Here is a 13129-nt window from a genome sequence, read left to right as displayed (position 1 = left end):
TTGGTTGGATTGAGAAGAATAGTGAAAAGGTTGGGTCTTGCATGATGTTTTTCGCTTGGGTGATTGGGCAGATGAAGGTGACAATAACTGAGAGAATACAGAACGAGGAGCAGGGGGTCTTGTGCTTAAAAAAATTTTTTTTATTATGGAAGTTTAAAAACATTCAGAAAAGTAGAACAATATAACATACCCTTGTGTACCCATCACATAGCTTTAACAGTTACTGACATCTTGCCAGTCTTGTTTTATCTATCCTCCCTCTTTTTTTGCGGCTGTATTTTATAGCAAGTCCTAGATATATCATTTCATCCATAAGTCTTTAAATATGCTTCTCTAATTGGTAAGGACTTTTTAAAAAACATAACTACAGTGCCATTATGACATGTAACAAGATTACAAAAATTTCTTAATATATTTCTAATACCCAGAGAAAACCGGTTTTTAAGGAGCAAATTTTGAACAAGAGTGGATGAGATCACCTAAAGAGGTAGATCAGTGTGAGAAGAGAAAAGGGCTCAGGACTGAACCCTGCAGGGTACCAGCACCTAAGATGAGCCCACCAAGAGACCAGGAAAAAAGAGTCAAAGAGGTGGTAGAAATACTGGGATAGTAGAGTTTTGAGAAGAAAGAAGTGATTGGTACTGTTAAACACAGCAGAGAGAGCCTGTACAGTAAGAGTTGAAATGCACCCACTGGATTTAGGAAGTAAGGTGGCATTGATGATCTTAGCAAGAATGGTTTGAGTGGAGACAAAAATCAGTGAAGTGGATAAAGGAGTATATGAAAAATGAGAAAAAGGATAACCTTTTCTTTAAAAGAGTTTCGATGAGTAAGGGAGAAGAGAGATAATAGCTAAAAGACATGGGTTTATGGTAGGAAGGCAATGGGGGAGACAGGGGACTTGAGCGTATTTATATGCTGAAGGGGTGGGAACCATCAGAGGGGAAAGAGCAGCACTGTAGAATCTGGTTACCTGTGATGATTACATTTGATGATTTTTTTAAAAGGCTAACCTTAACTCTGGAAAAAAACACGCATAGCATTGGCTGAATGAAGAAATGGAGCTTCATGATTAACAGGACGTTTGGAATCTGAGTACAGTAAACTTTAAGTCTTATAACAAGAGTGCGTGGCTTTTAAAATCAGTACAGCAGTATGGTAGCCGACTAGCAGTCTCATGACTGAGGATGATTTTCATGGTTCCTTTTTGTGTTTTGAAATGACTAATGGAGCCATCTGGGATTAGCAGATTTTAACTCCCTAAAGGCTGGGAAAGTCTCATTTGGCTTTATAATTTCCCACAATGTCAGGCCCAGTGCCTGGCACTTAATTGTTTGTTGGATAAATGAGTGAATATGTGGAAGGTCAGTATTCATTCTGCTTTACCTGTTTTTGTCATTCTTTTTGACTTCTGGACATTTGTTGTGATCTTAACTTTCTTATGTTTTTTTGTGTGGACCTTCTTAGTATTTGACATAAGTATCATGTCATTTTCTCGATAAGGAAACTGAGGCTTTAGAGGGGTTAGGTAACTCATCCAGTGTCTCTCAGCTGGTAAGTGGTAGAACCAAAATGCAAATCAATTCCATTGGATTCTGAAGCTCAGGTGCTTTCTAGTATACTAGAGTTAGAAATAGTAAAAGAGGCATAGGAATGACCTTGTATTTCCTGAGTCTCTCTTTTTCTTTCCCCTTCCCTCCTTAAAAAAAAGAGGGGCCGGCCCTGTGGCATAGCAGTTAAGTTCACACATTCCACTTCAGTGGCCTGGGGTTTGCCAGTTTGGATCCTGGGTGCAGACCTACACACCACTTATCAAGCCATGCTGTGGCAGGCGTCCCACATATAAAGTAGAGGAAGATGGGCACGGATATTAGCTCAGGGCCAGTCTTCCTCAGCAAAAAGAGGATTGGCAGTGGATGTTAGCTCAGGGCTAATTTTCCTCAAAAAAAAGGTTAAACTGTAGTCCTGGGCCAACCCCAGTAGCTTCGTGATTAAGTTTGGCACACTTCACTTCTGCAGTCTGGGTTTGGTTCCCAGGCAGGGACCTATACTACTCACCTGTCAGTGGCCATACTGTATTGGTGGCTCAAATAGAAAAAGAGGAAGATTGGCAGTGGATGTTAGCTTAGGGCGAATCTTCCTCAGCAAAAAACAAAAACAAAAACAAAAAAACTGTAGTCCTGTCCACTCACGTAGGGATGCTTCTCTTTCTCTTACGACACAAGAGCCCATGTGACCTGTGATACCAGCAATGTCCTCAGCCTCTGATGCCTCTGACAGTGTTTGTTTTGCCCACTCTGTATCTAGGCAGACGGTGGTCAAGGGAGCATTTTCCCAGAGTTTTCTTTATCCAAGTAGTTAGTTTACTATCATTTCGTGATAGTTGTATGTCTCACATTTTTAGATTGATCTCAGATATCTCTGAAGGATTTTTTTTAATGTGATAAAATATACATAACAAAATTTACAGTTTTAACCATTTTTAGATGTACAGTTCAGTGGCATTAAGTACACTCACATTGTTGTGCAACCATCACCCCATCCCTCCCCACAACTTTTTTATCTTTCCACCCAGTTCTTTCAGGTTCTTGGCAAAATTTATGTCCTTGAAGCTATAGGATTGAGGTTCCCATTTTTGTGCTGGCTGTTCGCTAGGGACCGCTTTCAGCTCCTAGAGGCTGTAGCTCTTGCCACCTAGCTCTCTCTATGGGCCTTCTTAGAACATGGCAGCTTAGTTCTTTAAAGCCGGCAGGGTTGAGTTTCTGACTCTCAAGGAGAGCCTGGATCCTCTTTAAAGAGCTTCTCCCTGATTAAGTTAGGCCCATCCAGGATAGACTCCCTTCTCAATAACTCAAAATCCGCTGATTTGGGACCTTAATTACATCTGCAAAAATCCCCTCACTTCTGTCTTATAATCTAATCATGAGAGTGACATCTTGCCTTATTCTGTTGGTTAGAAGCAAGTGTCACAGGTCTCACCCACAATCAAGGGGAAGGGATTATATAGGATGTGAATATGAATGGGGGAGGGCACACTAGAATCTGTCTGCTATAGCTTCCTTTTTTATTGTTTCACAGGGTTTTTTATCAGCAATTGGACATCCTTTCCCCAAAGTGCTGTTTAATCATGGAAGGAAAAAGAGGACGTGGGATTATCTTGAATTTGAGGAAGAAGAAGGCAAACAATTAGCCAACTCTATGGCTTCCCTGGCATATCTAGTATTTGTACAGGGCATCAGTATTGATCAGCTTCCAATGGTCTTAAGGTAGGAGTTAGTGTTTGGTTTATTCATGTATTCTAAAAGGAATATCATCAAACTCATTTATCTAATGTCCAGTATGCTTATTAATGTAGTAATACATTTATAAAAGTTATTTTTATTCTAAATAATATTGCCTATAATCTGTTAAAGCCAGTAGTAGTCAAGCAGTGAGAGGGTGGACTATTGAAATAAACATAAGGGAATGATGAGGACAAGAGTCCGAAAGTGTTAACCTAGGCTTGGTTTTGAAGCTGTTGGGACCACTCTGAACTATAAGGGAAGGAACTGGCCAGTTACCCATGGGGTTGTCTAAATTACGATCATCTTTTCACTAGATTACTGATATAATCCTGAATGGATAGTTATATATCCACCCTCAATCCCTTGTAATCCAACTCATTCTCAACACACTAGAAAGTGAAGCTTTAAGAGTAGTCCTTTAATGAAAACACTTGTGTGTGTTCTTATTGCTCTAAGAATAAAGTCTAAATGCCTTCCCATGAGACAAGTTTACAAATAATCTGGTCTCTGCCTTATTGCCTTGATTCACCTCCTACTACCTTTCCTCTTGTTTACTGTGCAGACCTCTTGGTTTCTTGTTCACATGTGTCATGAATTTTCCTGCTACAGGGCCTTTGTATATGCATCTTTATCCTTAACTGTCAGTTTCTGAGGAAAGCCTTTTCTCACCACCCAATTTAGGTTGAATCTTCCTATTAGAATTACCTTGACTTTGTCCTTCTTTTCCCATAAAGTTTATCAAAATTATTTATTAAATAAATATATAATTTTATAATGTAATACCTTTTAAACTTTAAGGTCCATGATAATAGGATTTTGTATTTGGCTTGCAGGCCTTGGGTATATTTCTTTGTGTCCATTTGTATATTTATGTATGAATATACATGGGGATATATTTGTATGTAAATATTGCAATAATGGCTACCACTTGCATCCTCACAATGTATTAAACACTATGCTAACAGCTTTATATGCATTTCTAATCTATATAATAACCCTATGAAATAGAGCATTATCTCATTTTACAGATGAAAATAACAGGCTTAAACAAGATACCAGCCAAGATCATACAACTAGTGGGATAGGTGGAATTCAAACATAATTCTGTCTGACCCCAGAGCCTATACACTAAATCACAGTCTACCACCAAAATGACTTAGGTGTGTATATTAGTTTGCTTGGGCTGCCATAACAAAGTACTACAAACTAGATACTTAAAATAACAGAAATTTATTGTCTCACAGTTCTGGAGGCTAGAAGTCCAAGATTAAGGTGTGCGTAGGATTGGTTCCTTCTAACGGCTGTGAGGGGAAATCTGTTCCATGCCTCTCCTCAGCTTCTGGTGGTTTGCTGGCAATCTTTGATGTTCCTTGGCTTGTAAATGCATCATTCCGATCTCTGCCTTCATGCTCATATGGTGTTCTCCCTGTGTGCAGGTCTCTGTCCACATTTTCCTTTCTCACAAGGCTACCAGTCGTATGGGATTAGGACTCACACTAATGACCTCACTTTAATTTGATCACCTCTGTAAAGACCCTATCTCCAGGGTGAGAGGTGGCTGCTCTGCTCCTGTCCACCCCAATTTAAAAAAAAGACCCTGTCTCCAAATAAGGTCATATGCTGAGGTCCTGGAGGTTAGGACTCCAATGTATCTTTTTCGAGGGGGACACAATTCGACCTATAACAGTATTTATGTATGTAAAATTTCTAAAAATGCATGTGTATATGTGTATGTATATATGTTTGGGTTTCCTCTTTTCTATTTTAGCCCATCGTACCTTTTGCAATTTAATATGGGGCATATTGAAGTCTTTTTACAAAGGTAAGATCATTTAGATGGCATCTCAGAATTAAACAGTAGTGTTAAAATAGTCCTGTCAAGATCAGTGGAGACTATCTTCTCTTTGCCAGGCCCTAATTAATTAACTGGTTACTTTATAAAACAGTGAAACAAATATTCACAGAGAGACAGAAATGAGTCAGAGGTTTTACAACAAAATCTCTTTTATTTTAAACCCAAGATAATATTAAAATATTGTCTCATGAGGGAATGTCCACTCATCTGCTTCTGAGGTTTCTTACCTTATTTCAAAAGTTGGTAATTTGAAACACCTCTATGCCATTGCAACATCCTCCATCTAAGGAGGGGTTGTCAGTAAAAGAAATTCATCCATGTTTTTGCTTCATGGACATGATCTGTGAACTGCATCAAAAGGAAAGAGGTCCTGACCCCACCCATTATAACTTAGATTATTGACAGTGATATCATTCAACAACTTATCTCATTTGAGTCAATAAGAAGCAAGACTTTCTCTTTTAAAAAAATTACAAATTAATAGGTATGCATAATTTTTCCAGACAGATATTTAAGAATTTTGCAAAACTATATGCTTTGTTTTCTTTTCCTATAACATGTTTAAATTATCTCTTGAGATCAGTCAGGGCCTTTTAGAATTATCCTTTAGGAACACTCGTGACAGTTTATCAATCCCATCTCTTCCCAGGTGAAGGAAGATTTGTAACATGGCAAATGTCCAAAGCCTCGGCCTACAAGGCAGGAATTTCCAAGGGTCTCCTGGCACAAGTAGTTATTAACTCTGTAAATTTACTGTATTATGTATGTCTTAATGATTTTACTTTCTCTTTACTTAGTTCCTGTTATATTCATACAATGAGAGTATGTATTGATTTGAATCTTAAGTTCTATATTCTTAAGATCTCCAAACTTAGTCACTGAGCCAAAAACAACAATTTTGACTCCTCGTATGGTTAGAATAAGAACCTGGAGCCTGAGTAAATATTTTTTGCCACAGATCTTAAATATTTAGTTAACAATGATTGTAAACTTAAAAATATATATTATCACAAATGGAAAGCATTTAATTCTTTGTATATAAAAAAGTGAAAATATTTTACAGATTAATCAACTGGAATACATAGTATTGTATCAGGTATAAGTGATTTCTTAGCGCTTGGCTGTTTGTGATTTTCTACCAGGAAATAAGCCCTGAGTGGGCTGATTTTGGTCAGATGTGTATGTCAGTAACCAAATCAAAAGATACATCAAAGATGGATTAAGAATTTTGACAAAGTTCTTCAGCAGAATTTCTCCTTAATGATGTGTATTTTTAAAGTCTTTAAATTTCAGTTTTTGCTTTATTTTTCCTAAAATGAAAAATAATTCTAAAGCAATTTAGAAGATCATGTTGATAAATTTTAATGTTCTCTTCCAGAACAGAAGAGTCTATTTTCTCCAAAGGATTGGTAAGATTTATTTGTACCCAATGTAATTTAAATAGATAGTCATGTCAACAAATACAGCTGTTGACTTTACCATATATGTATTCCTGTATATATTTTAATCTGTAGGATCTGTTGGAGAATGGTTTACTGAGAATAGAAGACAACAGTCTGCTTCACCAGTACTTAGAAATCAAGAGTTTTCTTACCGTACCTCAGGTAAGTAAAATATGTGCTCTGATCTTGAAAACAGCTCCTTTGCTATTGTGAACTTAAGTAAAGTTCTTTTTCAGACTCCTCTCCCACTTTCTTCTCCATATCCTTTGAAAACTCTAGTGCCATGCTGTCCAATAGAACTTTCTATGATTGTGGAAGTGTTCTGTTGTCTGTGCAGTACAGTATGAAATCCACTAGCCACACTGAACACTTGAAATGTGGCTAGTGTGACTAAGGAACTGAATTTTAAATTTTATTTAATTTAAACTTAAATAGCTGTATGTGGCTAGTGGCTACCATGACTGACAGCATAGCATCTAGTGGAAAAGCATAGCTTTCTTAACACTGTTTCTGTAGGGACCTTGGAAAGTGAATCTCCTTTACTTTTATCATAACTCAAGTCCTCAGGACTCCATCAAGGCATGCATTGACTCATTACTAGAAAGACATTTTGCTTTTCCCTCTTGCGATTTATTTTGCCTAGTACTCTTTGTTAGTTATCATAAACAAGTAGGTCCTTAGATGTCCACGTAGAAACTTGTTTTCCCACTATTTAAATAGAAAAACATGACTTTTGTTAGTATATTAAGCCTGATTATTTTTAATGAATGGATTCTATTTCTGCATGTTTGATTTCATTTTTTTTGCCACTCTAGACATAATTGAAAATTCACTTCTAAATTTACACCTTGTAACACCCCAGTCAATATCACTTACATAATGGATTGCACTTAGCTTCCTGTAGACATAGTGGAATCAAAGGCTCAGAGAAAAATTTACTTCATTTTTACATCTCCTACCCTCACTTCTCTTAATTTTTAGTATTCTCCATTGATAATATAGTTGTTTGCAGTCAGAATAATCTAATAACATCTGAACTGAAATTTTTTCTTATTTCCAGGGCTTAGTCAAAGTAATGACGCTGTGCCCCATTGAGACATTGGTATGCAAATGTTTTGGGACTAAATAATAATGAGTTACATTGAGAAATTTTAATAAATCATTTCATCTTTATTCAGTTTATGTAACAATATTGTTTGTTCCATTTTAGAGGAAAAAGAGTTTAGCTATGCTTCAGCTATATATTAACAAGTTGGATTCACAAGGCAAATATACGTTATTTAGGTATGTATCAAGAGTGGTTAATTGCAAAGTGTGTGGTTGATTAAAAACCAAATTAATGCCATTTATTCCAGGTTATATTATTTCAGTGTGTTTTACATGTAATTCAACTCTACTTGGAAGCCATATTATAATAAATTCTCTTATCTGTGATGGGTAGGGAAGGGTTAATCAAATATTATAGATACTTATATGTGCCTATATATTATATGAATAATAGTGTATATTTCAATTCAATTAATTGAAATACTCTAAAACTAAAATAGACTTAAAAGATTAAACTGAGACTGGTAAGGTTCCTGCTAGATTATTTACATGTCAATAGTCTCCATTCACAGTTGAAATTAATGGCTCTGGAGTTATAACTTTGACAGGCTATTCACTTTAAGTTAATAGTATAACTTATTAATAGTTGTGTTTGAGAGAGAAAAGATTCTAGCAACTCTATGAGTTAAAGATCAGCAAACTTGGAGCCGGCCTGGTGGTGCAGTGGTTAAGTTCGCACATTCTACTTCGGTGGCCTGGGGTTCGCCAGTTCGGATCCCACGTGCAGACAGGGCACTGCTCAGCAGGTCATGCTGTGGCAGGCATCCCACATATAAAGTAGAGGAAGATGGGCACGCATGTTAGCTCAGGGCCAGTCTTCCTCAGCAAAAAGAGGAGGATTGGCGGCAGATGTTAGCTCAGGGCTAATCTTCCTCAAAAAAAAAAAAAGATCAGCAAACTTTCTGTAAAGGGCCAAATAGTAAACATAGGCTTCATGGGCACACAGTCTCTGTTGCAACTGCTCAACTTTGTCTTTGTAGTGGGAGTGGGTGTATTCCAATAAAACACAACAGGCAACCGACTGGATTTGGCCTGCAGACCTTAGTTTGTTGACACTTAGGTAATAACAATGAATTAAAAACAGATTTGGGCATTGTTAAAGTCTTCTTTGGGATTGGCTAGTATTAGCATTCTTTCTTTGTTCTTGTTGTTTTTTTGTTTGTTTTGGTGAGGAAGATTGGCCTTGAGCTAACGTCTGTTACCAGTCTTCCTCTTTTTGCTTGAGGAAGATTGTCCCTGAGCTAACATCTGTGCCATTCTTCTTTTTTTTATGTGGGATGCCACCACAGCATGGTTTGATGAGTGGTGTGTAGGTCCACACCTGGGATCCAAATCCGTGAACCCCAAGCCGCCAAAACAGAGCCTACCACGGGGCCAGCCCATACTATTAGCATTCTTGATCCTATCTTTTCTTCATTTGTACTGATAGAGTCAGAGCAGGTTTATGAAATCTCAATTTGATGCTTAGGTCTTATACCAGCTTTCCTGTTCCGGTCTACCTGTATGTCTACCAAAACATCCCCCTTTTTTCTTGAGCTAGTCATACGGAGTTTCTTCTCTTTTCAATTAAGTTAGTCTAACCAGACTAGTCTCTTTTCACAGAGAATAATTTTGGGGGTTTTTAGGCTATGATACTAGGACTCATACTTGCCATGTCAAAGCGTTGCACTTGTATGCATAAAAAGATTCAAATTTGGTTTAATAGAAATTTCTTTTTGGAGGATCCAGTTAAAATAGAATCTGCCAGCTGGTGAGAACAAAAACCATAATTGGTGGCTTTGTAATTGGTTGATCAGCTTGCTAATTGTCTTCACTGGTTTTTATATTACTAGAAATAACACATGGCCCATTTGAATTTGTAAAACTTTCATCTTACAGTCCAGGATAATTTAAAATGTATTGTAATTTTGCTTTCAAGGTGCTTATTGAATACAAGTAATCACTCAGGTGTGGAGGCCTTTATTATTCAAAATATCAAAAATCAGATTGACATATCATTAAAGGTAAGAGCATATCTAAGGTATCAATTATCAATTTATTTTGTAGGATATATTTATTCATTTGTGGAATACATTAATGTGGATTTTTGCCCTATGGACTTTTCTATCTCTAGTGTTAAGGGTATATTTTTTTCCCCATTTCTACTCTTTTTTTAACCTGAATTTGAAATTTTAACTATAGATTTAAATTGTATTAATTTTTTTGAGCAATATATGACTTACTTTTGTTTTGCTTTATACTTCTAAAATATTAATGGAAACTGAAGTCTAATCTGTGAATACTCAGTAATTCCATATAGAAAACAGAGAAAGAGTGCACCAGTGTTCTCAGACTGGCAGAGTTTATTCCAGCTGTTTGGAAATAGTGAATGAAAGAATGGAAATTAAAGTTAAAAAATATATTTTAAATGTGTTGTAATTGTTTATTTTTGTAGTATCAAGGTATTAGAAAAACACATGAATTTATCAAGCTTTTATTTAAAGCCTTTCCCAATTTTTCTTTTGCTTTTTAGAGGACACCTAACAACAAATGGTTTACAGGACCACAGCTGATTTCTCTTCTAGATTTGGTGCTCTTTCTCCCGGAGGGGGCTGAAACAGATCTACTGCAAAACTCAGATAGGTGAGGTGACCATTACTAAGGTTCACATAGTAAATTCAGAATAAAATGTGCAACCCCTGCTTAGGGAATCTAAACTAATAAAATGTATTTTCCTGTGATTTTATGATCTGTGGTTAATTCATAAAATTACATAAAGATTTTCATATTTAAGTAATTAGATACTCTATAAAAACAAAATAAGAAATTTTTCTTTCCAGAAGTAGGACCAACAGTATGATTTTGTACCTTTGATGTACCCAGTATTCCAATATAGCTCATAGCGATTTGCAACTACAGCATTGGTGACTAAAAACTAAGAATTTCATGTATGTAACTTCTAAAAGGCTTATGTGTGTGAGTTTTATTGTTTTGTTTTCTAGGACATCATTTTTTTCATATAGAACATGTAATTTTACTTTCAGTTTACTAGAATGAATGTTTAGAAATGGTCGTAAGCATTTATTAAAGGAATCTGAAAATTCAGGAAACGAGATGATATTCTCAAATATTAAAGATAAGGCTCTGTTGGGGGAAAAAATAGTAATTTTCACAATTGTATTTTGTGAACTTGGAGACCACAATTGTATTTTGTGATTAAGTTCTACTCCAAAAGAGAAGTTAAAGGGAATAGTTTCTAATGGCAAACATAATTGTAAAAGTATTCCCAAGGTTGTAAGTTACTTTTATTCATTGAAATTGCTGACTATATAGAACTATACCAAGTAACAAATGATATATTTTTAATTAACAGGATAATGGCTTCATTAAATTTATTGAGGTATTTGGTTATCAAAGATAATGAAAATGACAATCAAGTAAGTGAATTTTTTGAAAAAGAAACTGTAAGTATATTCAAAATGCATAAGGAGGGTTTCAGGTTTTCTTATCAATACCTACTTAGGCCAGTGTCTAATATCTTATCCAGCTACAAAGACTGGGAGAAGTGCCAACAATTATTCTGAAACCTGAAGTTAATTCCTAGGGGCCCTTAGCACCCCACATCCAGCTTCCCCTTCCCTTTCCTTTTCCTGTTGTACCTCTGTCTCTTGCTGTAAGCATTGCTTATCCCTGTTAGGCAGATAATTTGCAGGTCCTAAGTTAACTAACTTTTTGGAGCTCAACATGTGGGTGTCTTGTTCATTGCATCTCCTATAGTTCGTGATATAAGTCTGGGCTATATGAAATAAAATCATCTGAGGGGCCGGCCCCATGGCCAAGGAGTTATGATTCTGTGCTCTCCACTTTGGTGGCCCAGGTTCACTGGTTCGGATCCCCCATGCGGACCTGCTTCACTCATCAGCCATGCTGTAGAGGCATCCCACATGCAAAAAATGGAGGAGGGTTGGCATGGATGTTGGCTCAGGGCTGATCTTCCTCAAGCAAAAAAAAAAAAAAGAGGAACATTGGCAATGGATGTTAGCTCAGGGTGAATCTTCCTCAGCAATAAATAAATAAAAATTAAAAAATAAAATTATCTGATACTTTGATATCCCCTCATCAGATGTGACAAACAAGCGTATTCAGCACTGAAATCTGTTATCTGTTAACAGTACCTTTTGGGTAATGTGTAGGAAGCTGGATTTTTTTTTAATGTGCATCATTATACGTATTCAATAAATAGAAAACTATTTGAGGAGGATGTGTCATACAGTAAAATTATATTTGCTTTTTATCCTCTCCTCCCTTTCTACTTAATTTATTCTAATAGTTGCTTTCCCTGTGTGTGTCATCTCTATTAACTGTAACTACCTGAATCACATGTGTTGTTAATCTGGTTGGTTTTTTTAAGAAAGTAATAAAAGAAAGGAAAGTAATTGATTTTTATATAAGGATGCCCAAGAGGTGTTTTTTTTAATTTAAATCATAATTTGGAATGGAAGGTTTATGAGAAAAGTAGCAGTTTCCTTCTCTCTGAAGCAGTTTCCATCCCTCCTTGACCTCCTATTCATCCCTCTCTAGCCAGAAATAGTTATTTGCTGCCATTAACTAGTGCTTACTTGGTACTAGAGTGCTTTTTCTTTTCTAACATTTTATCATGAAGTTTTTCAAACATATAGCCAAGTTGAGAGAATTTTATGGTGGTCACTGATTTACCCACCACCAAGATTCTGCCATTAACATTTTACTCTACTTTTGTCATGTATCCATCTCTCCACCCTTTATCCATCCATCAGTCTCATTTTTGGATACATTTCAAGGTAAACTGCAAACATCAGCATACTTTCCCCTAAATATTTCAGCATGTATTTCATTAAGTAGAGTTAAATATTTGTCTAGTTTTTCATTGAGTTAAAATTTATACTATAATATAATAATACAATGTGAAATGCACAAATTTTAAGTATACATTCAGAATTTTTAACAAATGCATAGATCTGTGTTATCCAAATGCTTATCAAATATAGAACATTACTGTCATCACAAGAAGTTCCCTGTTTCCCTTCCAGTTAATTCTCACCTCATTACTCCACACCCATTCCCCTCCTCCTGCCAGTGGCAACGACTGTTCTGGCCAAGTGCTGTATATCATTTATTCTTCACAATGCTATAAGTACTCTTTATTTTTTACTTTTCACAGATAATGTAGGCACAGGAAGGATCTTTAACTTGCACAAGAGCAAACACCTAGTAAGTGGTAGAGAAAGCTATGACCCCAGTCAGTGGCCAGAACCTTTGAATCACAAACTAAATCCTGACTCCTAAAGGAGCTTGTGGTAAAAATAGAAGAGGTAACAAGTAAAATTCAGCAGCAGTGGAGGCCCTGAGGCTTCAGGAAGGTGTCCTTAGGGTAAGGTATAAGTTTTTACTTCTTCAATAATCAGGAAAGGCCATATCCAGAG

At 36.3% G+C, this 13129-nt stretch overlaps 1 protein-coding gene across 5 annotated transcripts in view; it reads left to right on the top strand.

The window, feature by feature from the left end:
- The window catches only part of GLMN (glomulin, FKBP associated protein), a 39223-nt gene that overhangs the window by 12657 nt on the left and 13437 nt on the right, over positions 1-13129 (top strand). For all 5 annotated transcript variants that reach the window (XM_070486826.1, XM_014865236.3, XM_044749492.2 and 2 more), the window contains exons 8-16: positions 3079-3266; positions 5053-5106; positions 6518-6548; positions 6654-6743; positions 7642-7683; positions 7792-7865; positions 9607-9691; positions 10201-10310; positions 11041-11104. In XM_070486826.1, the coding sequence (XP_070342927.1) occupies positions 3079-3266; positions 5053-5106; positions 6518-6548; positions 6654-6743; positions 7642-7683; positions 7792-7865; positions 9607-9691; positions 10201-10310; positions 11041-11104 (738 nt within the window). The remainder of the gene's footprint in view (positions 1-3078; positions 3267-5052; positions 5107-6517; positions 6549-6653; positions 6744-7641; positions 7684-7791; positions 7866-9606; positions 9692-10200; positions 10311-11040; positions 11105-13129) is intronic.

The sequence above is a fragment of the Equus asinus genome, chromosome 16, assembly GCF_041296235.1.
Source record: "Equus asinus isolate D_3611 breed Donkey chromosome 16, EquAss-T2T_v2, whole genome shotgun sequence".
Taxonomy (NCBI): Eukaryota; Metazoa; Chordata; class Mammalia; order Perissodactyla; family Equidae; genus Equus; species Equus asinus.
The sequence above is the reverse complement of the archived record's forward strand: the minus strand, read 5'-3'. Positions and strand labels throughout refer to the sequence as shown.